This window comes from Ips typographus, linkage group LG2 (genome assembly GCF_016097725.1).
Source record: "Ips typographus isolate SLU linkage group LG2, UJ_Ityp_2.0, whole genome shotgun sequence".
In the NCBI taxonomy this organism is placed as follows: domain Eukaryota; kingdom Metazoa; phylum Arthropoda; class Insecta; order Coleoptera; family Curculionidae; genus Ips; species Ips typographus.
In genome coordinates this window covers 25,838,362-25,865,822 of record NC_138423.1, presented here as the reverse complement: position 1 = coordinate 25,865,822, position 27,461 = coordinate 25,838,362, and the positions used below count along the sequence as shown (strand labels likewise).

General features: G+C 33.2%; 2 protein-coding genes across 5 annotated transcripts; one reads left to right on the top strand and one right to left on the bottom strand.

The window, feature by feature from the left end:
* Positions 1 to 186: 186 nt before the first annotated feature.
* sax (type I BMP receptor saxophone) lies at positions 187 to 5,372 on the top strand. 4 transcript variants are annotated; one of them, XR_014177065.1, is made up of 9 exons: positions 187 to 320; positions 540 to 893; positions 1,760 to 1,961; positions 2,016 to 2,306; positions 2,370 to 2,783; positions 2,845 to 3,070; positions 3,132 to 3,297; positions 3,670 to 4,529; positions 4,563 to 5,372. XR_014177065.1 is itself a non-coding variant. In XM_081973094.1 (8 exons), exons 1-7 carry the CDS (start codon positions 260 to 262, stop codon positions 3,279 to 3,281), a joined length of 1,695 nt encoding a protein of 564 aa, XP_081829220.1. In that variant the 5' UTR covers positions 187 to 259; the 3' UTR covers positions 3,282 to 3,297; positions 3,670 to 5,372. The 4 variants fall into 4 exon arrangements, 3 of the variants coding, with proteins under 3 accessions (XP_081829220.1, XP_081829218.1, XP_081829219.1); XM_081973094.1 differs by having other exon boundaries at positions 2,019 to 2,306; positions 3,670 to 5,372; XM_081973092.1 differs by having other exon boundaries at positions 3,670 to 5,372.
* Positions 5,373 to 5,429: 57 nt separating this feature from the next.
* On the bottom strand, positions 5,430 to 26,678 carry LOC145724703 (uncharacterized). Its single transcript, XM_081973099.1, has 4 exons — positions 25,882 to 26,678; positions 13,945 to 14,027; positions 11,510 to 11,750; positions 5,430 to 6,209 (listed from the first exon to the last, which is right to left on the bottom strand). The coding sequence occupies exons 1-4, from the start codon at positions 26,506 to 26,508 to the stop codon at positions 6,093 to 6,095; spliced, it is 1,068 nt and encodes a 355-aa protein (XP_081829225.1). The 5' UTR covers positions 26,509 to 26,678; the 3' UTR covers positions 5,430 to 6,092.
* Between the last annotated feature and the right edge of the window lie 783 nt (positions 26,679 to 27,461).

Sequence of the window (27,461 nt, the reverse complement as noted above, 5' to 3'; positions counted from 1 at the left end):
TCGTGATGGAATTAAGTGAAAAATAGATTTGAAAAACAAGAAAATCACGTAAACAATTCAAGGTCTTCCTGCCGTGGTAATGTAATAAAAAAACAAACATAAAACAATGCCAGTGAATGAGTGTGAACCTTAGGGTAGGTGGGAAAGGGGCCCCTACCACAAGATCACACTGCCAGTCTGCCTGTCAGTTAGTTGTCATTTACGATTGTCAAAAGTTGACGTAAGAACGAATGACAGAAGTTCAAGTACCACCACAAAAATGGCTGCCTCCAGATTCATAGATTGTTTGTTTATATTCTATATTTTGTCCTTGGTTTCAGGTAATTAATAATATTTTTTTGTTCCTGTAATTTGCTGTGTATTATATTGAATAAGTATTATGTTTTTAATAGAACTTTGGAGCTTAGTAAAGTAGTAAACAATTCACAGAACATCCCTTAAAAATGTGTCCCTCTCAATTTAACCCAGAAGATTTTAATCACTTTATAGTAAAACTTTTAATGCCAAAAATTATGCGCCTGACTCTGCTATGATTACAGGCATGATCCAGCAAAAACCGTCCTTACAAGAATCAACAGAAGGGGATGAAGACTACATTGACAACTTGGTGGACTATGCAGGGCAACAGAACAAACAGACTGATTTGTACAAAATCCCAATAAAACATTACCAGTGCCACTCATGTGATCCACCGAAATGCACCCATTTAACAGTTTGTTACAATGCTGTTCAGTGTTGGAAGTCACGGGTAAGAGAAAGCACTGGGGATGAAAGTGTTTCTCGCGGGTGTACAATTAAGACTGAACAAGTGATGTTTATGTGTAAGACTCCACCATTTGGTGCTCATCATAAAAGACATGCCAGTGGTCAATATCGGGTAGACTGTTGTGAAGGTAAGTGTTGTTTAGAAAAGTGTAGATTTAATATCATATACTCTTACCTAAGAAACATTATAAAAAAACCTGTTGCTGTTTTTTTTACCAGTAAAGGGTTAATTTGGTTAATAATAATTAATTTGCTTATTGAGGGCTGTGAGAAAATTAGGCCTGTGGCCCCAATTTGATTCAGCTCAAGCAGTGTATATAGCTTTCCTTTGAGTCCCTGGTACTTACAAGAGTTTAGTACCTTGAGTTTATTTAGTTGTATTCCTAGTATATTGATTTATTTAAGGTCATGTGTATTTTTTTTTGTTTAAATTCAGTAAAACAGTCAGGTGACCCTGAAAAAATTAAATTTGCAACTGTCAAAGTTCAAATGTTAAAATAGTAGTCACACACAGACTGATGAGTGATGGATGGTACTTAAAACTTTTCTTAAAATATCCACAATTGGCATATGAATGCACCTGGCGCAAAAAAAATGCACCCAACCCCATACAACAATATGCACCAGGTGTTTTCAGGATCAATAATGAGGTGCCAGAGGTAGAAGAACAAAAAAATTTAATACTCACAGGAACTAGAGACTAAGAAAAGTACATACAACAAAAGTGATTAATGTAAAAAGACAGAAAACAATTTAAAATTAATTGATGGGGAGGACCTTCTCTATAAATCCCACATCCCAAAGAAAAGTGTATCAACTAAAATATTTTTTTTTCTGAGTTCTGTACATATAAATTCCCTCAAACTCAAAATAGAATCTCCCATAAGAAAGCAACAAAATATAATTTTGTTTCTTGTTGTTTTCAAAGTTTCAGTAGGTTGCCAAACAACTTTAGGTACTTGCTGAATATCATTATGTATTTTTCTTCCATCAGGTGACTTTTGCAACAATGGATCATTTCCCGAACTGCCACCCTTGTTTAAAGAAACATACAGTCAAGATTCCGAGTCTATAATGTTTGGATTTAAAATAGCAGCAGCCATTCTAGGACCTGTTGTTGCCTTAATAGCTGTAGGAATAGCTGGTATTTTCTGTTTAAAACGGCTGCATCATAACAGGCTATGTCATGAACCTAGGTAAGCTTGTGGTCCCTTTTCTTACTTAACAGTTGCCACCTTTATCTATGGCAGAAGGACTGACGCCGAACCGTACTACGTTACCGATGAGCTACTCCGAGCAACTGCGGCTGGTGATAGTACTCTGCGAGAGTATCTGGAACATACAATGACATCCGGTAGTGGATCTGGGTTTCCTTTATTAGTGCAACGTACTATGGCTAAGCAGATTTCTTTAATTGATTGTATTGGCAAAGGTCGATATGGTGAGGTATGGAGAGGCACATGGCATGGGGAACATGTTGCAGTCAAAATATTTTATTCGAAAGATGAGGCAAGCTGGAACAGAGAAACAGAAATTTACAGGTGAATATCTAATTTTAAAATTATTTCTGTTAAGACACTAAACCAACAATTTCTTTTTTTCAGTACTATTCTATTTCGGCACGAAAATATTCTTGGATATATTGGGTCGGATATAGCCTCGCGAAACTCCATTACGCACATGTGGTTGATTACGCACTACCACCAACTGGGTAGTTTGTATGACTACTTAACCCATACCACTTTATCGCATTCGCAACTTATGCTGATTTGTTTGTCGATCGCTAACGGGATCGTACACTTGCACACGGAAATCTTTGGAACGGAAGGCAAAAAACCGGCAATAGCGCACAGGGATATTAAAACCAAAAATATTTTGGTAAAAGTTAATGGGACTTGTTGTATTGCGGATTTCGGATTGGCCGTTACTCACACTCAGACCACGGATACTTTGGACATTGGATCAAATCCCAGAGTAGGCACGAAACGTTACATGCCTCCAGAAGTATTGGACGAAACGTAGGCGGTTAATTGGTGTTTTAATGGTTTATAGGAAGGAAAAATGTGTTTTTTTTTTCAGGATACGAATGCAACAGTTTGAGTCGTTTCGGCGGGCCGACATTTATTCTCTGGGTTTGGTGTTTTGGGAAGTCAGCAGAAGAGTGGTTAGTAACGGAATTTCGGAAGAATACAAACCGCCTTATTTTGATGTGGTACCAAGCGATCCTAGTTTTGAGGATATGCGTAAAGTTGTGTGTGTGGATCAGCAAAGACCTAGCACGCCTAATAGATGGACTAGCGATGCGGTTTGTATAATTTTAACAGTGTTATACTTACAGATATCAGACTGTCAACTAATGTTTGTAGATGTTGAGTGGTATGGTAAAACTAATGAAAGAGTGCTGGCACCAAAATCCCAACGTACGATTGCCAGCTTTGAGGGTGAAAAAGACGTTGATTAAATTGGCGGGAACTGATAATTTAGGCGAAGTACCAGACGTGGAAATTTGTGTTTGATCTAAGGCAAGCCCTTGTAAGTAAGAACCCCTTTTTTATTATCTTATTTTTGTGGTTCCAGACCTGTTTAAAGTGGTATTGCAAACATTTTTAGAAACATCTGGGTTGAGATTCACAAGGTATTTACAGGGTTTTAGCATTTTCGGAATATCTCTATTTCCATCTCTCTAAACTTTTACATCTATGAGGTCAGCTTTTTTGTTTATTTTCAGTATACAAAACCCTTTTAGGCATTTCACACTTTTTAAGCTTTAGTTTCAAAGTAAATCGTTTTTAAAATTATTTTTGGATAGTTTTCCATTTTTTTAAAGCATTTTCTCAAAGGCAGTTTTTATTATTTTTGATTGTCTTTCAAATTTTCGGCCATTAATTTCGATTTTTTTCTCAGATACACCTGATTTGTCTAACTAGCCTTAAGTGAGTGCCATTAAGCGCCGCCCAAGCGGTGGACAACCGCGTTAAACAAAAAATGAACATTATTACTATTAGCGTAAAATCTATTTTTAATAGGTTTATAAAATTAGTGTAGAATGTGCAATTTAGCCCAATGATGTGCGAGACTAAAAGTGTCCTGATGTTGTATCTATTAAGTTTTAATAAGTTTTGCCCTAAAAGTTTCAATTGGCCAGCAATAATTTATTGGTCAGTTTTGTTGCCATTTTAAGTTGCAACACAGCCACGTTGTGATTAAGAGGACGCATTTAAAATTAAAAAAAACCACTTCTGTTGGTCAAAAAGCCAGGTCCACATTGTTGAATGCTTGGCCGGACCGTAAAACATACGTTCACGATTTGTTTTATATTTCTTAGTCGATAATATGGACTCAGTGAAGATCTGCTGTTACTCATAATGGTTTTGAGTTAATTCTAACCCAGATACTAAAGCGCCATTTGCGTTGTACTAAAATCTCACAAAGCCTAGCTTAAAGTACGAAGTGTATTAAGTAACAAAGTGTATTAAGGATTCTTAAACGTCCTTTTCTCCAGTGCCAAATTAGTTTATTAACCAACACTGCAACTTTTTATTTATTAGACCACCTGCTATTAATCAAAATACTCGAAACAGACAATCATGTAAATATTTTTAATTCTTAATTTAATCTTAGTTATTTTTAAGTTATAATACAGGAAGGTAACAGTTGTCACCAAATATTTGTATATATCGTGATTAAATTAACAGACGAAAAAATAGCATTTTGTGTAACAAATTTCAATTTGTTTGAAATCTTGTGATTAACTGTCAAATTACGTTGTTTATGTGTGGTCAGGAAATAGCTGAAAGCTGCTTTTTTTGACCAATCACAAATTGCTCAGCTGAGATTTACGCACATGTTGACATTTCAGCTTGTCTCCAAATTTGACAACTTTGGTTTAAATTAAGTTTTTTTATGTGTATATAACAAAAATCAAAGTAAAATGGGAGTGACGTAGCACTCTAATAGAAACATAAATGTTTCGAATGTAACGTTTGTGAACGTTTTCTTCTGCACTTGTCAAATTCAAAATATTTTTTCGACTCGGGTGCGTTAAAGTGAACTTTTCTGCACTTGTTATGTAAATAACTATTACTGCATCTTTGTAGGTAATAGATATCATTACATGCTCGTTGAATAATATACTATTTTTCATTATTTGGTGACCACAGTGAACTCTCTGTATAATGTGGCAGCAGCGAATTCATTTAAACCAACTCTTTAATCTGTAGTTTGTAGCCATTTGTACGAATCATTATAATGTACTTATTTATAATATCAAGACCCATATCTTTTTTATTATTGTCGAATTAATTCAAAAGAAAAATTATCGACCGAAGTTGGATTGCTCAGCTCTAGTTTCGTTCTTATTTAGTGGTAATTATAGTGATTAAACAAAAAAAAGTGAAATGAGTGATCGATCGTTATTTGTATCGGTAGGCATTTTTTATGTAACAGATTCATATCAATTTGTTTATCAATTTTATGAATAGTTAAATAGGTTTCATTCTTTTCGTTAAGGGACGTAAGTCCGTGATCATCTGTATATACAATCGCCATTTATTCGTTAATTATATTGTATTCTGACAATTACTTCAGCAATATATAGTTTCAAAGTTTGGTTGTTTTTTGTATTACCCAGACTTTTATGTTAACTAGTCAGTAAAACTCAAATAAAAATGAACATAGGCATTTATTCAGCAACAACACAAAAAACGCATCGGATAAATGAAATACATACTACATAATATATATATAATATAAATAAAATGACGTTTAATAATAAGTGTAAGCAATGGCAGCAACTGAACAGTCGCAAAATTAATCTTTTTAAAGCGACAATCGTTTTCAGATCACAATTGAAAGTTATCAAATATGATCAAAATGCACTTTGTGAGTTGTGTTAAATTATATATTTACAGTACGATCTAGCCACTAGATATTATAAGTATTTCATCACATCATAGATCAGTTATTTTATAAAATTCGTCATTATTTACACAACTTCAAGATATACGCCAATATACATAAAAATACAGTAAATATTTAGTAATATACTGGTTTTTCCGAGTCTCATATAGGAAAAAGACAAAACTTATAAATGGTCAAACTGGCTTTTCATTTGCACAGGAACTTATTATTGAAATTTGTTGTTTTAATTTTTTAAAAAGTTGAATTAACCGGATTCTCTAGGACATTTCCATCTTGAAGATGAACACGCCTTAAAGAATTTACGAATATCGACCATTTACATCCACCTATATATGCGAAAATAAACCACTGGAAGGCTTTGGTCCATTGCGATTATTAACCAGCGGCTCTCAAACAGTTTTAACTGACTAACTACTCCTGACCCCGGTGCCGTAGTGAGCGCCGGCCGCCTTATCTAGTTCGGCCTCGAAGTTTTGCAGGTCGATGTCGGTGATGTTTTCGGTTTGCAGTTCCACGGCAAAATTCTGTAAAAAACAAACAAAACAACAATGAGAACGAGAATACGGCACGGAGGAAGCGCGTTTGCCTGATGACCATCGGTTCTTTCAAATTTTTACATTTCAGGACGGAATGTGCCGACATCTGGTAGACGGTATAAATATCTACTTTTTAAGGCAGGTGTACGGACCAAATTTGATGCTAATCGATTTTTTATTGTTTACGGACGTACATTCAAATCTTTTATTAAACCAGTAGCAGAGTTTTTAATCAAAAACTAGATCAAACGGTATATGAAAATTAAATTTTTCTCATACACGTCATATGATAAGATTTTTTACGAATTTTGTTTAACACCGATTAAGTTAATCAGACGATAATAATTAGTTTAGTACAGAACCATTTAAATGTTATATCGATAACGATATTTAAAAATATTTTCACTTTTTCCACCATGTTAACACACATGTTTAACCACCATGTAACTTAAGCTAAGTTGAGGTTTGAATGTGACAGATAAAGTGCAAAATAACATAGTCTAAGCTTATCTAAGCTGTTCTTAAACTCAATTTAGTCAATGTTGGGGCAATGGACATGAGGGGATTAACAAGGCTGCGCCCAGAGATGTAAAAGTGGTAATTTTCGGGTCGGAAAAGTTCCATTTTTGGAAATTGACAGAAAACAACTGTCAAACTTGTCATGCATTCTAATGAGATAATTCAAGTCATTTGCACCGTCGTACTTTAAGCATAGCAAGTTATGTGTGGTTTAGAGTGTGATTTTTATCACCTGTACTGTCACAGTCTGACCCACATTTAAATTAAGCTCGGCTTACAAAACGACGGTGCAAACGGGGGTAAGTGATTAAAAGTACGTAAAACTTTATTTGAATTGATATTGATGGATTGTTGTATGTACAATTATTTAAAAAACTAATTATTTTTGAATTTTCAGATTTTCCAATTTTCTTCAGAAAATTACCGGAAACTTTCTGAAAAATGTTGTATACCTAACCTCAAGACTTTTCAAAATAATATAAATTTTTTAAAAAATATTATTTATAAATGTATCCCTTCTGGGCAACACAGTCCCGGTATAAAAGCTTTAATATTTCGGTAGCGTGACATTTCTACTATATATGGTATACAGGGTGATCAAAAGACAATTTCAAGGGCTACAAATTGGTATATTGAACCACCCTAAAACTGTCAAAATAACAGAGTTATGGGCTGTCACAGTAAAAATTGTCAAAATCAAACAACTCAGTTTTAACAGTAAATAACTCACTTATTCGACGTTTTACGTAAAAACGCTATACAGGGTGGTCAAAAGAGAATTTCAAGGACTACAAATTGGTATATTGAACTACCCGAATTGTCAAAATTAGCGAGTTATTGACAATACAATGGAGTAGTTTACAGGGTGGTTTAATGAATTTTTAACATCCCTGTAAGTTGTTTATTTTTCATTTTACAAAAAAAATTACCAAATATGAGTCTTGTAGATTGAGAAATTTGAGCAACAAACCACACTTATAGTTTTTTATTCAATTATTGGAATCTACGTCCAATTCTAGGCCTACTTGATGTAAAATGTTTGTATCGACATTCAATTGTTTTTGCTTTAGCAGCCTTACTTTGACCACCCTCCTCGAAAGCAGAAATTCCCAATTTAAGCGAAATTTTGGTGCACTTCTCCAGAAAATCGTTCCTAACTCACTTATTTGAAACACCGTAGAAACACATCGTATAACAGAAGAAAGATACTAAATGGAGCTATCACGTGACGTTGAGTGGGCACGAGTAAGTTGCCCCGTTTAACCGCTAGAAGGCGTGAAAGTTGGCTCTCGTTTTTTGCAGTTTGTGATCAATATCTCAGGAACTTTTCAGGTTAGAGGTCTGAAGTTTTTACCACAAATGCACCTACGATGGAATGCAACTTTTACCTTCTATACACTTTTTTGGTACCACACACCGTTTGACTTTGAAAAATTAAAAACGAGAATTGTCAAGAATTTTCAAAGAATTTTATTTTTTGTTTTCAAAATTAACCAAAACTGCCTAAATACCTTCAGGTTAATAGTACAAAAATGACGTAAAGTGTCATTTGTCAAAATTTTCAGATTTTCCAATTTTTTCAGAAAATTACCTAAAATTTTCTGGAAAAATTTCCATAAATTTAAATTTCCGAAAATTTTACATCCCTGGAGCGCCTCGATCCCGAATTTAATTCAACGTTTTATCCACAATGACGGCTCAATTAGGAGTGAAAATGTCAAGTTTGACAATATTATTTTTGCGTTTGTTTATTTGTTTGGCATCATCAAAAAATGAGCGAGAATTGAGAATCTCTTTAGTCCTGCTGAAATCCAGCAAGAAGCAACTTTATGTCTGCTACCAGCGAAAAGTAAAAGTGTATAGGAGATAGGAACTGGAGAAAAAATGGGATATAGCATCACCCCAAAAAGGGGTATAGCAGAAGGAGTAATTACAGAAGAGGTTCTATTACCCTATTTTTTTAATGTGAACAAACAGTTTGCTGTTTTTTCAATGTGGACAAAATATTCGATGTTAAAAGTGCATAGAAGTATTGATAGTTTGAAGTATGATAAACTTACTTCATATTTAAAATCCGCATCAAGAAATTACAAGCCGAAGAGGGCAAAGATACTGGAGAGAGAGCAAATTGAGGAATTTTTGAAAAAAGCACCGGATCAAGAATATTTACAAGTAAAACCTTCATAATCCCAATGTCCAATATTAAAATTCAAATTTGACAGGTGTTTCTGTCGAAAATTATTTGATTGAAACAGCAGATGTGCTCAGTAATACCTAGAACAGCCGTATCTCATTATTATAATAATCAGTGGTTGGTTTCTGATTGTTGGCTCCTGTTCGGGTGTAAGTATGTAAATGAGACTAATAATTTTAATATAAAAATAGTGAAACTACTATCAATTAGTTTTAATCACTTTTATAAACCTTTCTACAGTCAGCTTTATAATAGAAAAGTAAAAGTAACGATGCCTCAAAAAGAGCAGCAGTGCCACAGCAGAATTTCAATGGTAAAAAACCAAGGATGACCGCGCTTAGTCTGCATTTGCATATGTCTTTAGCACACTTTTAACGTCTCAAGGTTTGCCTTCGATGTCTATAGGCACATATCGACTTCCTCCGTTTTATTACTAGGTGGAAGTGTGTGTATGTCATTGTCCGATCATATTCCGTTTGCAATGGATATTCACTTAGTCATTGTGTGTTTATCTTTGCTTTATTCTATAAAAGGGTGTTGGTCATGGCCATTGTCAAAGTTGATCGTGGGGAGACTGAAAATTGTCTATACAAGGTTGATAATGCCGTCCAACCTGTTTTTCAGTCACGTATTAACTACCAAAAAAAGGATTACACACACACATTTTAAAGCATCTTAAGCCAGATTTATGTCTAATGATAAGGAAAAAGTTGTAATAAAGGACGTGATGCATATTATACACCAGTTTCGTAAATTTAACGTTATCATGTTGGTAATCCATGCAAATTCAATTTAATTTGCCTGTATGCTCGACGAGACAACACTTGTTTGTCATAAAAGTTCCTACTTTCGTAACGATTGATTGAAAAATTACTTCATCAGACTAGAAAACACATACAAGTAATTTAAGTTACCACACCAGAGACACTTATACTTGCTTTAAGCCACACAACATGTTTTAACCAAAACATAAGCTACACTCGAGTGAAAGTGGCCGCGAATTTGATGGTGAAGAGTGAAGATCAATGTAATAATCAATTTAATATAAACACTTGTGGATTTACAGTCGTAAAACCACGACTTTCGATTTAAAACAGCAAATGCTGTGAAGGCTTTCAAATTCTCAGGCAGTAGTTAACAATAAGTTGTTTCACAGACAATATGATAATACGAAGTTCGTGATTATTTTTTTAGTGTTGAAATAACAAAACCTCAAAGATCCCAGGTTTGCCTGACAAATTTTAAGTTGGTATTGTTAGATGTAAAGTTATAAATATTTCCGTAAATCACAGTACTGTTTATAGTTTGTGATTGGTAGAGAAAAGGCAATAAGCTGAAAAATCACAAACTAAACCGTGCTGAGATTTAGCAAATGCTGCATTTTAGTAAATTTTCAGGCTGAACGTGAAATCAAATTACAGAAGTCAATTAGGCAGACAAATATCAAAGCTGATGAGAAGTCAATTTTAGTTTGATGAGCATATTTTAAGTTTGCACAGACAGAGAATATTAAAAAAATATAAAAACTAGTTTATGGAATGGTTTTAAAGTTGAGTTAAAAACGCATTAAGTTATTTGATAATTAGAAAAACCTATTTCAAAATACAATTAGGTTTATTTGTCAATTTTAAAGACTTTTAAATATTGAAACTAGTGTGGATGCTGCCTGGAGGGAAAAAATTTTTTTTGGTGACATTTTCAGTTTTTAACTTTTTTGTTACACATTTCCACTGAACCAAGTTTGTTTACCTCAATATTGTTTTAACCAAGTTTTTCAACCGCCATATTGTTTTAACCATCATTTTAATATTGTCTGGTCGAGCTGAATTTAGAAATTAATATGAAAGTCTATGACCGTAATCTTTTGTGACATTTTTACTGAAAAAAATTTGTAAAACAATTAAAAATACTTCACTTAATCACAGAAAACAAAATATTGTTTTAGGGCCACCATTTTGAATTTGGAGTTTGATCGCCATTTTGTTTCAACCGACATTTTTAAAGTGTCTGTTGAGCTGATTTTGGTAATCAATTTGGACGTTAATAGGTTTGTTCGCTTAACGAATCTGCAACTAATAATCAGAGGAATATGTCCAGCTATTGGCCATTACCCTTAAAATGTCAATGTCACGTGAGCATTCAACCAATAAAAGCCAACAGTTTCCAATTTTCAGTTGGAAACCAGTTTGAAATTGCATTGCAAACCAAGTTCGCTTACTTTAATTGTCAAATACAAAATGGTGGTTTCGGGGCGTCATTTTTTTTCGGGGAGAATTTTGTGAACTGAATTTTAACTCATTTTAGATATTGATCGCCATTTTGTTATAACTGTCATTTTAATAGCGTGTGTCAATATGACGTCAATTTGCCATACTGTTTCAATGACATTTGATAGAACAGGATACAGATACACTACCACAAACCATTCGAAAAAGTCGATTTGTCTGATTCAGCCTCTTTCTCTCTATCTCTTGGATCTCTCTTTTGTGGACACAGAAAACATTTTCACACACAAATTCGTGTTTTGTAAAATTGCATTGACTCCTGTGAGCAGCATAAAACAAAAAATACTTACAGAAAGAATGTCTTTTATGATGGCCTTATCGGTAGACATTTTCGCCCTTTTCAACACGCTGACGGAAGGTCCCACCCAAGTCACCAGTAAAAATTTGGCCCTTTTGGACATTTCATCACCGGTCTGCACCCGAATATAAGCGAAAGCCCTTTCGTCATCGCCAAACTGGCCCTTGAACTGTGCGAAATCGGTGCCGGTGGCCGATGTCACGATAGTAGGCCCTTCGAATTTGAACACGGCCCTGTAACGTATTAGTCATGTTTTAGTATCAAATGCAATAAAAATAATCACGCCATATAAGGCGTATAATACGTGGACCCTATAAACATTTTATAGGAATTTCTCGTGTGACATCATTTATTATAATAAACACGCTAATTGAATTCCACATATGGTTTGTTCGCCATAATTATTATATGGTCCATTTATTTTCCCGTGGCGGTTACGTCATCATTTGCCTTTCTTGTCTATTACATGCGTTCCGAGCGCGATAGAATTTTGACGTCATCTAGTCACGTCGGCAATCAATCAGGACGACAAGGTTCGGAAAATCGGCCGCCATTGTTGACGAAAAGTAAACAAAGAGACATTTTTTATTGTTGATGTAAATTTTACAATATTTTAAGGAGTATTTTGATTTAACTTGTTTTTAACTGCTCACTACGTGTGAGACTAGCGTGTGTGTGTTTCGGTAGTCAGTTTTGAAAATGCCACCTTCTTAATACACTTTACAACTATCAAGGGGCCCAGTGAAACATTCTAAAGGAACTAGAGTTTGTGGAACAGAAAAGGATGCCTTTTCTAATAGAAAACACTGTCACAATGAAACAGCCCATATATTTACTTACTCCTAAGAAGAGTTTTTACAAGAACACTACAAAAACCAAGTTTATTCAAGCCAGTGGTTCTCGAAGAAACATAGATATAGAGTAAAGGTGTATTTAGCAGAAGCTGACAAGGTGATTTACCTAATACTATAAAAAGGACTCTGGTAGAGGTATTAATAAGCTGCTAATACTAAATAGCTTATGTTTCAGGTACCTTTATTTGCCTAATCTGGAGTTTACTTATCATGCTTTGAAAGGGTCCAAATTTAAAAAGTCCCATTATCAATTGCTCTAAAAGACTGAACAAAAGGTGTTTGAAGCTATGGTTATAATGGTGTTGTCAAAATCCATATGCAGAGTGTTGAAAAAACAAATTTCTAATAAGTTTCAGGTAATATTAGAAAGATATAAGTTACTTAATACATAAATTTGATCAAATGCCATTATTTTGCAGTATCTTCTCTGACTATAAGGCTAGAAACAGATGGTGCTACTGTTAAATACTTTTCCATCAGATAGTAGGTTAAATTACTATTTTAATTGTATTATTTACACAATATGAAATACCTATACAAATAAAATCTTTAAAAAGTACACTCAAGTTTCTTTTTTATCTAAGAAGTGTAGTTTTCTTCATAAACAATCATAAAATTAGATAATTTTTATAACTGAGGTACCTTTCTGCTCTTACAATAAATTGAACTGAAATTGAAAAAACATGTTAAATAAATCACACAACAAAACCAAATTGATATGTATTTAATGCTGGGTAAATTTACAAAAGGAAATAAATAAGCAATCTATATCACAAAACCAAGAAGCAAGTTCTTAAAACACCAACAATTCTGTTATAAGTTAAAACACTACTTTAGGATTTAATTCTCCCCAGGATACACACATTCCCTTTCCTTTCTTGCAAATTTTATGGAATAATTCTTGAAACGTTGGTATTGGGCTGTTAATGACTCGTTTGAATGCACCTATCTGTGATGTTCTTTCCAGATAATTTAAATTGAATGTGGTTGTTGTTCCCAAGCCAAAGTTTGATTGGAACTTTCCGCCTTTGTTTACCACCAAATGTTGCAAGTTTTCCAGTTTGGTGCAGAAAAATCTTAAATTCTACGAAGGTCTCGCAATAACAACACTAATTAATAAACTTAAACAACCCTAAATTAAGTTTTTATTTCTTCTGTTTGTAGTTTTTGCGGTTTTTCAACTTTTAAAAATTCCTAACCTCAAAATGTTTAGCCGACTGTCAGTTGGGACTATGCTCTATGTTGCCACATCTTTCACGAGCAGATGTGAACCTGGTGTATTGTTGGTTGCAGTAATAAACGGACCGATAAATTATACAGATTTCTTTCATTTATTGCATGCAAAACATGTGAGATTCTTAGAATGTTTTTTTTTATAACAATATAGTTTTCTCATTTTCATTTATAATTGCTTAATGAAAGATACATATTGTGAGGTTTAAAGAAGGAATTTGTCAATACGGCAACGTCCAAACAGGTGATTAAAAAGATGGATAGCCTAGCTTGTCATAAACGACGTGCGTAAATTTCAATATGGCGGAGCACTTGATGACAAAAAATGAACCATACTTACCACTGAGTGTCAGATCCGTCATGTCGGACGTCTTGGTACGCTTGCTTGATGTTTTGCGCGTCCAAGTTGGTGGATAGGGCACCCTGTAACATATTGTTTATATTAAATATCAGAGCGAAACTGTTGTTTTGGTTGTATTAATTAATTACGGCACTGGGTCTCTGACAATAAACGCCGGGCACAAACACTGTACTGAAATCGCGCGATAATGGATAAAAGAATAATGGCTTGTCAATGTAGAGATAGGGTAAAAGACAGACATCGGCCTCGATAAGCTAAAAATAGTGCGACTAATAAAGATGGAACAGGAAAACCAGTTATTACTAAACAAGCAAAAATTTTAATGCTTTTAGACGATATCTTGGAAGTAGTCAATTTGACAGTAGGTTCAGGATTAATCGAAGAAGGAACACGCAATGAATCATTACATAATGTGAGTCATACTTTTAGAATTTTAGGAAAATACATGATTAGGTTGTTCAATCACTAACATTTTTAATTGCCGAGTATTTGTATTAGTAATAGAATTTTTAAGAACTGTTTTACAACCACACGATGTGTGAAATTAATTAACTTAACAAGTTGTTTCAACTTGAGCGTACACAACTAAAAAAATTATTCTTATACTTTTGTTTTCTACAGCGTGTTTGAAAATTTATTTAGTTTTTTGTTGGCATCTTCTGCAATTATTGAGATATTTCTTCTACATATGGACAAAGTAACTAACCACTGTGAAAAGGTACAATAAAGTGATTTTACGTCCCTTTTTACCACCTTAAAATGATGAAACATCCTGTTTATGTTTCTACTTATGGATAGACTACTCGGAAGGATATCAGTCATATTATTTCAATTGATATTGAAGGTTTATCTTTAATACTTTTGTCCAAAAAGCTAGAAAAAAATAGTTATCTGTAATTAACGCATTACGCCTGTAATTTGTAACCAATTAAGGTTTATAACAAAATTAGTTTTTCACTCAAGGTTAGCACAGTGGAAATAAATATTAATGATAAACGCCATTAACCGTTTACAGGGTGTCTAAAATACCATGTGTTCAAAACGCTAAAAAATACTAATAATATTGTAGTTATTATCTTACATTTTACCAAAGTAGGATTTACCTTAATTCAGACACCCTGTATTGTTAAAGACCTCAAGAGAAGAACGACAAATCAGTTCGGTCTGTCACACTTTTTTTGGAACATCCTATACAGGTGTGGTAAATCCAAAAGCGACCATAGGAAAACCGTGTAACGGACAGAGAAACGTAGGTAATTGCATGCGCGGGAGAAAGACAGAAAACGAAAAAAATATCAAGTAGGCCATATTTTTAGCGCGCTGTTGCCAAACGCCGTAAGTATTCAATACCCTCGACAAACTTACTTACGGCGTTTGGCAACAGCGCGCTAAAAATATGGCCTACTTGATATTTTTTTCGTTTTCTGTCTTTCTCCCGCGCATGCAATTACCTACGTTTCTCTGTCCGTTACACGGTTTTCCTATGGTCGCTTTTGGATTTACCACACCTGTATATTCCAAGCTGTGTTGGAATTGTGTAAAAAATACGTAATCAGAAAATGTATCATTATAGTCACCCTGTAGCTGATAATCAATAATAATCCTCTAGTAATGTATTAAATTAAAGTAATTAATAATGATGGATTAACAAAAGAAGTAGTAAATTAATTAGTTACACATTTAATGGTGGCTTTTACCTTTCAATTATGATTTACATTTACATAACCTCTCAAATATAGGGTGTTCGTTTTTCGTCGGAGTTAACATTTTAGAGATATCTGAAGCCACATTTTAAATTTAATGAGACCTATACAAACTGTTCCGCCACTGTGTATTTGTATGATTAAGTTGGAAATTGCATTACTTGGGGTCACGTGACTGTTGTGTATCATTTTTTTTTCCTGTTGATATTTGATCTTTGACAGTTTCAAATTTAATTTTTTCAGGATCATCTGAAAGTCAACCGTATTGACTAAATAAAGTTTTTTAAATAAATCAACCCTACAGACACAAAAAAATAAACACCAAAAAGCAAATAATTTAATTTTCCATATAGATGCAAGATTAATTAATTACAAAAGTATAAAACTTAGATTTTTATATTTCAATTTCTATTAATGTATTAAAAATAGTATCGTATTATTATAAAATAGTAAATTTAATAATTACTTGGGAAATAATTCAAGTGGCTACTCGAATACTAATTATGTGAGTAATCTAAATTTAAATGAGTTTATTTCCATTACTGATTATTCATTATGGTGGTTTTAGGACTGCATATTAAGTGAAATTGTAAATTTTGTACAATTAAAAATATCGAATTTTATCACTATTCTGATTTTTTTTAAGAACACTAAAACCTGTTGTAAGCAACTTGCATTGTCATTGAAATTTATGGGTTATTAATTATTTATATAACACACACACACACACAAAGTGTTCGACATTAACAGATTTACATGTGATATTATAAATTCACCTCGAAAATATTTTATCCCGTAGAGGTCGTAAACCAGAATTAAATCATAATTATTGTAGTCAGTGGGAGATTTGTGATTTATCCTTGTCTTATAGAAATTAATTTGCTTCTATTTACCTAAACCACTTTCATAATGATTTTTCTCAAAGAAATCGCCTCACTTGTCGCCACAAAATATTTTTACTGCTTCCCATATCAGATTATAAATTTTAAATTAATCATCAGCGATTACAATAAATTTCATGTTTTAAGTTTTAAGTGAGATGATCATTTTGAAAGTGTGATTTACTTACATTACTTTTACGTAACGTGACTCCAGTCAGATTTTCTTTGGCACTTGATTGATGACTCTTAAACAGAAGGTGCGTGCTTACTGCAGCTTAAACGATTATCAGTCATTAACGACGAATTATTGATTTACGTTCGATTTGTTAAGTCTTTATTATTGAGCTAGTGGGATGCAAACATTTCATGCAGGTTATGTAATATAATTTTGGAAAACTTTCACTTAAAGTCTTTTACCGGAAAATCTTATAACGTTTCAACTACAGTTTTACATAGAAATTTCAGTGACTATACGTATTATTATCACTAGTTAAATATCATAAATCAGATAATGATACACACATATAATTTGACGCAAGTTGGCGTATGTACTAATTAAAATCGCACTTGCATAACTTTCAAGAGGATTATTACCAATGTATTTCTAAATAATCACTGTTATTACACATGATGAGTTAAATGCACTACAAAGTGCAAGTTTCTATAGCGGATATGGTACTTACACTACCGGAAACTGCTTCTGATAAGCTCTATTTATGTTATTCCTATTAATTTTATTAAGCCACAACCCCAATTTAGAATGTCAGCATTTTGCTGCTGTTTTACAGTATCTATCGGAAAAAAGTGTTTGTTATGAAGGAAAAACATAAAAAAGTTCTACTCAGACAAATATAATTGAAAACTGGCAGATTTTTTCTGCCAGAAAGGAGAAATTTGGTGAAATGACTAAGGAATGAATAGGAAAAATAAATAATCAAACTTAAGTTATTCATTACGTTTCCTTATTTTTATTTTTGATGTTTTAGATTTTTAAGGTATTTATAATGTCAAAATAAGTTGCAGATGACACGTCTTTACTTAGGAGACTTTAGAATTAAACATATCTGTCAGATGTCAAATTTGATCTGTCAAGTTCAAATTGAAAAAATGAAAATGATTGGTCAAAAAAGCAGCTTTCATTCATTAAAACACGAACTTTACATACATTTTGTTTTTTTTTATAAAATGTGAACAATAACGAAGATACAGGGTATCAAAATTTTACTGAAAAAACGAAAATAAAAAATAACTTTAACTTAATTTTAACTAACTGACAGGTTATATCCTATCAACAATTTTCTTTTTTATTTTCTAACTTTTTTAGTTTTTGAGATATTTCAACTCGAAAATTGTGTCACTTTCTGTGAGTTTGCAGCGTTGTTGCCAGGTTTGAAGCCTTGTGAAGCTGTAATTTGCACTCCAATCTAGATTTTTTATATATCATTAGAAAGAGGATGAAAAATGTTACAAAATGTCGGTTGAGCGAATTTTCTAACTTTTTCAGTTTTTGAGAAATTTCAATTCGAAAATTGTGTCACTTTTTGTGAGTTTGCAGCGTTGTTGCTAAGTTTGAAGCCTTGTGAAGCTGTAATTTGCACTCCAATCTAGATTTTTTATATATCATTAGAAAGAGGATGAAAAATGTTACAAAATGTCGGTTGAGCGAATTTTCTAACTTTTTCAGTTTTTGAGAAATTTCAATTCGAAAATTGTGTCACTTTTTGTGAGTTTGCAGCGTTGTTGCTAAGTTTGAAGCCTTGTGAAGCTGTAATTTGCACTCCAATCTAGATTTTTTATATATCATTAGAAAGAGGATGAAAAATGTTACAAAATGTCGGTTGAGCGAATTTTCTAACTTTTTCAGTTTTTGAGAAATTTGAATTCGAAAATTTTGTCACTTTTTGTGAGTTTGCAGCGTTGTTGCCAGGTTTGAAGCCTTGTGAAGCTGTAATTTGCACTCCAATCTAGATTTTTTATATATCATTAGAAAGAGGATGAAAAATGTTACAAAATGTCGGTTAAGCGAATTTTCTAACTTTTTCAGTTTTTGAGAAATTTCAATTCGAAAATTGTGTCACTTTTTGTGAATTTGCAGCGTTGTTGCTAAGTTTGAAGCCTTGTGAAGCTGTAATTTGCACTCCAATCTAGATTTTTTATATATCATTGGATATATATATACACTATTAATTATCTTTTTTTTTAAATTGGTTCAACTAAAAGTAATAAAAACAATGCAAACAAAAACACAAAGACAAACTGAAAAACCGCGGATAAGGAATGCTAACAATGACCGATACAATTTATGATCGTTTTAAATCTGTCGTAAATAACTTTCTTTTTATTCCATTCACGCATCGACCTGATATGGTTCTGCATTCTCGCATCTTCATCTGCTTCAACCGACAGTTTTTCTTCTTCCCAAGAAGATAACAAGGTAAAAGTGGTTCCGTTTTCTCTGACTTGATTTCCCTTCAGTCATTTTCCAAAAAAAAAACTTAAAAAATTCCCGTATATGAAAAAATACGCTTTCAAATATTTTACAAGTGTTTCATTTATCATACCTATTAATTAAGTAGTATAAGTGTTTTCACTGTAGGTTAATTGTGTTTAAAAAAAAAAAACATTTTCAAACTATCAGATTAGATACCTAAAGTGTGAAAAATGAAATGGTTTGATAAAGGATTTTTGTATACCAACTAATATGCCAAATATAAACATGTGTTTTTGTCTTACAACAATAATATAAAGGCTGCATCAGTGTGAAGTAGAAAAGAAAATTTAGTTCATCTGATAGTTTCTTTCTGTATATTTTAATTGTTGTTATTGCTAATTAGCAGTTTTAATGATTATTAATTCGGTCATTACTGATTTTATTTAAAACTCCAAGTTTACAGACCGTGATAGTTTCGTGGCCACAAAAAAATTAAAAGACAGAGATTATCTCTATATTTACAATCAATATTGTAATCGTAGTTAAATAGTACCACTGCGTGTGCATGATAGGAAAGTATTGTTTTTTTAATAACTAAGACGAATAATAATACAAAAATGGGTGTAAGCGAGTTAATAATTTAAAAACGTCTGGCCTGCAGTCACACCCGAAATAACCGCTAGTATTGTATTATTGTTCTTGGTAATTTTATCTTGACGTTTTTACGGCATCATTTTTCTTCAAGGTGTGTGTGAAAGTTTCGGTCTCAAGTGCAATACTCTTAAATCCTATCAAGACGGTATAAAGATATCACAGTCGTGGTGTACAACGTTCCCAATTCAAAGGTGTAATACAAATTCAGTTTCAGTGCTTGTGAAAGGCTGAAAAATTATGTTGTCTCTCAAAAACTAAAAAGATCAAATTGTTGTTGTGAAGAGAATTTTACGTGAAAACTGGAACAAACCAAAGCGTGAAAACTTTCTGAAAACGACTTTCTAGTTCAATTTTGGAGTTTCAAACTTGAAAATGTCAAAAGTGACTGAGTTACTTGAAAATCAACTTTCCAGTTAAATTTTGGGTTTAAAGTGAATTTTTAAACTGAAAAATTACTTAAAAATTGACTTTCCAGTCAGATTTTGAAATTTCAAGGTAATTTTAATTTTCAAGCCTAAAACTGTCTGTATTACTTAAAAATTGACTCTCCAGTCAGATTTTGAAATTTCAAGGTAATTTTCAAGCCTAAAAGTGTCTTTTAAGTAATTTTTACTTTCCAGTCAAATTTTGGAAATTTAACGAAAAATTCAAGCCAACAGTGTCTGAATTACTTGTGAGTTTACTTTCCAGTCAAATTTTGGGTTTCAAGTCAATTTTCAAGCCTAAAAGTGTCTAAATTATTTAAAATTTTACTTTCCAGTTAGATTTTGAAATTTCAAGGTAATTTTCAAGCCTAAAAGTGTATGTATTACTTAAAATTTTACTTTCCAGTCAAATTTTGGAAATTCAACAAAAGATTCAAGCCAAAAGTGTCTGAATTTCTTGAGAGTTTACTTTCCAGTCAAATTTTGGGTTTCAAGTCAATTTTCAAATTTAAAAATGTCGAAATTACATAAAAATTGACTTTCCAGTCAGATTTTGAAATTTCAAGGTAATTTTCAAGCCTAAAAGTGTCTAAATTACTTAAAATTTTACTTTCCAGTCAAATTTTGGAAATTCAACCCAAAAGTGTCTGAATTACTTGTGAGTTTACTTTCCAGTCAAATTTTGGGTTTCAAGTCAATTTTCAAACTAAAAAATGTCGAAATTACTTAAAAATTGACCTTCCAGTCAGATTTTGAAATTTCAAGGTACTTTTCAAGCCTAAAAGTGTCTGTATTACTTGAAAATTCACTCTCCAGTCAGATTTTGAAATTTCAAGGTAATTTTCAAGCCTAAAAGTGTCTAAATTACTTAAAATTTTACTTTCCAGTCAAATTTTGGAAATATAAGGCAAGATTCAAGCCAAAAGTGTCTGAATTACTTGTGAGTTTACTTTCCAGTCAAATTTTGGGTTTCAAGTCAATTTTCAAGCCTAAAAGTGTCTGTATTACTTAAAAATTGACTCCAGTCAGATTTTGAAATTTCAAGGTAATTTTCAAGCCTAAAAGTGTCTAAATTACTTAAAATTTTACTTTCCAGACAAATTTTGGAAATTCAACGAAAGATTCAAGCCAAAAGCGTCTGAATTACTTGTGAGTTTACTTTCCAGTCAATTTTCAAACTTAAAAATGTCCAAATTACTTAAAAATTAACTTTCCAGTCAGATTTTGAAATTTCAAGGTAATTTTCAAGCCTAAAAGTGTCTGAATTACTTAAAATTTTATTGTCTAGTCAAATTTTGGAAATTTAAGGAAAGATTTAAGCCAACAGTGCCTGAATTACTTGTGAGTTTACTTTCCAGTCAAATTTTGGGTTTCAAGTTAATTTTCAAACTTAAAAATGTCGAAATTACTTAAAAATTGACTTTCCAGTCAGATTTTGAAATTGCAAGGTAATTTTCAAGCCTAAAAGTGTCTGTATTAGTTAAAAATTGACTCTCCAGTCAGATTTTGGAATTTTAAGGTAATTTTCAAGCCTAAAAGTGTCTAAATTACTTAAAATTTTATTTTCCAGTCAAATTTTGGAATTTCAAGGTAATTTTTAATCCTAAAAGTGCCTAAATTACTTAAAATTTTAGTTTCCAGTCAAATTTTGGGTTTCAAGTCAATTTTCAAACTTAAAAATGTCGAAATTACTTAAAAATTGACCTTCCAGTCAGATTTTGAAATTTCAAGGTAATTTTCAAGCCTAAAAGTGTCTGTATAACTTGAAAATTCACTCTCCAGTCAGATATTGGAATTTCAAGGTAATTTTCAAGCCAAAAGTGTCTGAATTACTTGTGAGTTTACTTTCCAGTCAAATTCTGGGTTTCAAGTCAATTTTCAAACTTAAAAATGTCGAAATTACTTAAAAATTGACCTTCCAGTCAGATTTTGGGAATTTCAAGGTAATTTTCAAGCCTAAAAGTGTCTAAATTACTTAAAAATTTACTCTCCAGTCAAATTTTGGAGTTTCAAGTCAATTTTCAAGCCTAAAAGTGTCTGATTTACTTAAAATTTTACTTTCCAGTCAAATTTTGGAAATTCAACGAAAGATTCAAGCCAAAAGTGTCTGAATTACTTGTGTTGTGAATTATTTACTTTCCAATCCATGTGGTCCTCTTTTATAATTTGATGTATTCTTAATATACATCTTGACACAACAGAGGTTAAAATGTTTATTTTTGATAGTCACGTGACCAATCATTTCAAACGCCTTCAGTTGTCAAATCCATATATGGAGCATTTACGTAAATCTCAGCACATTGGTAGTTTGTGATTGGTCAAAAAAAGCAGCTTTCTGGTTGCTGCCTTTTTTTGACCAATCACAATCTACGACTAGTGCTGTAATCATTGCAAATACTGCACCTCTAAGCTTTACTTTAATTTCCGGTCAAGATTCAAAACACCTACTATTGATTTAACATTATAATTTAAAATGGTGAAAAAACATTAAGAGAAACTTGTTTTTCTGTTATTCTCATACCATAGACTTGTTACTTTATTAGCAAGAACATAATTGCGTTATCGGTGTTAACTTTACAGCAAGGATTTCACGACAAACCTCATTCTCTGACGTGGTTGTCGACCGAGATTAAGATAATACTATTTTTAGTTCAGGGCAAATACACGTCGTAGGGCAATAAAATCGCATTTATTGTTCCAGAATCGATGCTGGCAAGTTTAGTGCGACATTGTTCGATTTTCACAACATCTGCACTACAACCAAAACCGGCTTTTTATCTATTTGGTACCGTGATAATAAGCGAAACCTGGTCTTGCTATTGTTGTAAATTTCGAACGGCACTTACGAACTGAAAACGTATGAGTTTTTAGTGGCTATAGTGGAGGTCAAGAATTATGCTGCCTAAGTTGATTTCAAATCGTTTTAATGCACAACAAAATGTTGTCAAAGTTTTCCGATTTTATTGATATTTGTTGAATAAGTATCTGATCTTGTTCTAAATATTACAGAAAGTGTGGTACCACCCATGTGTCATCCAAAATTTGCTTTATCAGACATTTGCAACATTTCTTAAAACTTATTTGAGGTAATCATCAGCTACATTCCATGTTCTATTAATATGTATAGAAAAACATCGGAAGAAGTCCAAAACGTATAACATGAGCAATTAAAACATGGAAACAGATGCTGGAGCTGCATTCCTCCAATTTTATTAATAAACACACACGGTCTAAGAAACATTCACAAAATGCCCAGTAAGGCACCCACGACGAAGAGGCTGTTCAAATTCCTCCAGCTTAATATAAATACTGATCGGGCGGGTGTGGGTATTTTTAACTAGAATCAAAACAGACCACCAAGTCGTTGTACTTTAGAGTACCCTTTTGTACACCAAAAAGTCACGGGCACGACATTGAAATTTGCCGGTGAATGTCTCGGTTTAAACTTAGATTTTGGTTGATTTTTTTCCTTAATTTAGATTGACATAAAAGGTTACTTGCTTATATTACTTATCATTTAAACTTCAGAGTTTTTCCTTATTTTATGAATTAGAAGGATACAATTTCCTATGACAGAAAAGTATTTTTTTAAATAAACCACCAAGTGTTCATTTTATTGTCATTCTGAGGCCTGCTTGCAGAGGTAGGTCTGTTCATAGAGGCAATCCCCGAGGGGTAAACCACTGGGGCATTATGGTGTACAAACTTTAGGAATTAACGGGCATTACTGGAAGTACATTGGTATTTTGAAACCTATCAATAGAATTGGGAACGACTAAATTATATTAAAAGAAAAAATTCATAAAATAATTTCTACCATTCAACGTAAATAATTTTGGTAATTTCACTGAATTCCGTAGGAATACAAGAAATTTTATAAAATTTTTACGTTCTCTAGCGACAAAACCGTACCCCTAACCCATCAACTTTGAGACCCTCTAGCGGCCAAACGGTCTAACCTATCCATTCAAATTGGGAGACTGTTAGAAAGCTCATTTCATTGGCTATCCACTGACGTATAAAACACTCTAAAAATGGTGCAAATAAACGAGTTATTGAAGATTGAACAAAAGAATGCACGAAAAAAGTCATAAGAGAATAGTCGACTTTGACGCTCTCTAGCGGCCAAACGGTCCAACCTATCAATCCGCGTTGGAAACTTTTTAGAAAGGTCATTCCAATGGCTCTCTATTGACGTATAAAACTCTAGTAAAAATAGTGCAATTAAGCGGGTTTTTGCATATTAAACAAAAGGATACACCAAAAGAAAGTTGACGCCCTCTAGTGGCTAAACGGTACCACTAACCAACCGACTTTTCTACGTCAATATAAAGCTCATTTCATTAGCTGTCCATCGACATATAAAAGTATATACAAAGTTTTACAAATACACGTTTATTTACGGTTTACAGACAGGGTGCCCCAGAAACACTTTTTCACTGGTTAAGGGCTAATTTGACCATGGAAAATCAAGAAACCACGGTTACATCAGCTACTAGGTCTACTACGATGTAATGTATAGAAATTTCTAGAAAAACCGATTTTGCAAATGACAATTTTTGGTTAGGGTCAAATTTGCCTGAAACACCAGCACTATTCCAATGGGTTTTGCTTTATGTTGGCCACTTAGTGCAAGCGAAAATCGACTTTAATGATTTTATTTCTACAGTTTTGCTACGGCTCTAAATTTGACACTCACTGTGCTAGGTTTAAGCCAAATATCAGGGCCGTACTTGACCGATTTAAAAAAAAAACGAAGCACCCTATCAACCCAAACGGCCATATTTTTGGAAAGCCCATTATATTTTCTATCCATTGACATATAAAAGTCTATACAAAGTGTTGCAAATGAATGAGTTGTTTGACTGAATTTGACAGCTACTACTTTAACCTTCAATATCTCGATTATTTTGACAGTTACAGGGTAGTTCAATGTATCAATTTAATAGATAAATTGTTTAAATAAGTGACCTAATACAAACTAACTTTAATTTTGAACAAAGAATCAGACAAAGTTATAAGAATAAGGAGTGTTTAATTTGGAAAACGTTTTTTTTTAGAACTGACGTATTGAGCTCTTTTTTTGACCATCCTGTATAATATATTTTATCGTTTTTCTTCACCCACTCTTAGAACAAACTTTGTATAACACGACAAAACAATATAAATTAAAATTATTGTTCTGAAAATATTAAATTTCACGTAGAACAGTAAATATCTCAGAAACAGATAAAGAAAAGTGTATGACATTAATGAATTTGACGTAGAATCCAAAAATGCAATGATATACAAGGTGTCCCATTTAAGCAGCAGTTAATATCTACTTCCGGTTAAATCGTTGCACGCATATTTTCTTATTTTTACTTTTTTTTTATTTAAAAAAGTTTTTTTTTAGATTCTCCAGTCGTGGTAATTCAGGAAATTAGTGGTTATTGTTAGGTTAGGTTAGTTATTGGGAGTTATTAGGAATTACAAGGAATTAGTGGGCATTATTAGCATATTGGAATTAGTGTACAAAATTGTACTCAGCGGTTTACCCCTCGGCAATCCCTGACTGGTTTCCAACTTAGAAACAGTAAATGTCAAGTGTCATTGGTTGAATGATCACGTGACTATGACGTGTTCTGACTTGTGGCCAATGGATGTATCTATTTCTCTGATTACTAGTTGGAGATTCTCTCTATGAACAGCCCTAATTTCTCAAATTACTAATTCTGTCTGCGAACAAACTTCTGATCAGTAAATCAACTGTTTAATAGGCTAGTATAGTGGATAAACGCACTGAAACCCCCAATAAAACGAATTACACTACAAAAACTTACCTTTTTAGGTGGTGCAATGACAGTGCTCTGAGTAGTAGGTTCAGAGTACTCAAAGTTTTTCTTCACTTCGACTACGTCGGGCAACTTGTAATCCTCAGTGATTAATTCACTGGCAATCGTTCCATTTAATCCATTTTCCCCGTTTTCAACCGGTTTTTCTTCCACTTCAGAAACGCCGTTTCCGTTAGTGAGCAGTTCAGGAACTGGCGCTTCTTCTGAGTGTCCGTTTTGGGCAACTTCTTCGTCTTCTGGTGGTGCAACTTCCACCACAGTTTCCGTCTCGCTATATAGTGATACTTCGATCACTTGAGGTGGTGCGGCAACTTCTTCTGGCACAGCCTCTTCAGGAGTTTCAACAGATGTGTGTTCTGGTTCTGGTGTTGTTTCTGCCTGGGGAACACTTTCCGAAATGCTCGACTCTTTTTCGTTTTGCAGGAAAGTTTCAGTGATTTCGGCCACCGAGTTTTTCGGTGAGGATTTTAGAATGCACGCATCTTCCTGAACCACCGGTTGGCTGTCTTGCCCTTCTGAGGGTTGAGACTCGGAGCCGGTTTCCTTTTGCGGTTCTTCTGCGGCGGTTTGAGGTGTTTCGGAGGTTCCGTTGACCGTTTCGGTTTCTTGAGACATGGTGATCGCACGTATCTGAGTGAGTGAGGAATGTACGAATGCCGGTTTTCGACTACAAGTTGAGACGAAATTCGGTTTCGACGAACAAGATACGAAGCGCGCGTGCACCAAAAAAATAAGAGAACTTGGCCGTCTGGCTGGTTGTATAGTGGCGGGGTGGCTGAGACCGTCAGCTTATACTCGATATGAATAAAATTGTTTGAACTACAACGTTGTCATGTTGTGCTAAAGGAAATAAGTTTGTCTACTAACTTGAACTATTTGCAAAGTGCTCATTTTTTTTCACACAATAATAATTGTAAAGTGTGGCATCTGAAAATGCAACACTCTCGATCCGACTAAAAGGAACTATACAGAGGTTGTTGCAGAAAATTGTGACAAACGGTAAAGTTGTATTTTTAATGGGACATCCTGTATTTTATTGCATTTTTGGATAGTTCTCTTGATTATAAGAAAAATTTGCTATAACGCATCTTCAAAATTACAACTTAATACTAAATGTATTGAACTTAGAGACTTAGAGGAAAATTACTTGAATACCTTTAGTTTTTCATATTTTTATAAATAATATCAATTTGAGCGTAAATATTAATTTTGGGGCTATGAACCAATTTTTTTTTATTTTTTTAATCGATAGCGCTTCAAAAAATATTTAACACGTATTTTTTGTTTTCGGCTTTAGAAGCATTTAAACCAAAGAAAAATGACAATAAAAATTTTATTTGGTTGTTTCACCCTATATACGTTGTATCCCGTTTGACGTCATAAGGGGACTAGTTTTTGACGTAAAACGGTGTTCGCTGTTTCTTTTCAGCTTAGCGATCCTCGAGCGAAATAGAGTATATTATGAACGTACGTCGGATATTACCAGTCGTCAGTCGACAAATGAAAGCACTGGAAAACTGACACTACTGACAGTTGACACAGTTCTCTCTTTCTCTCTCAGATTTCCT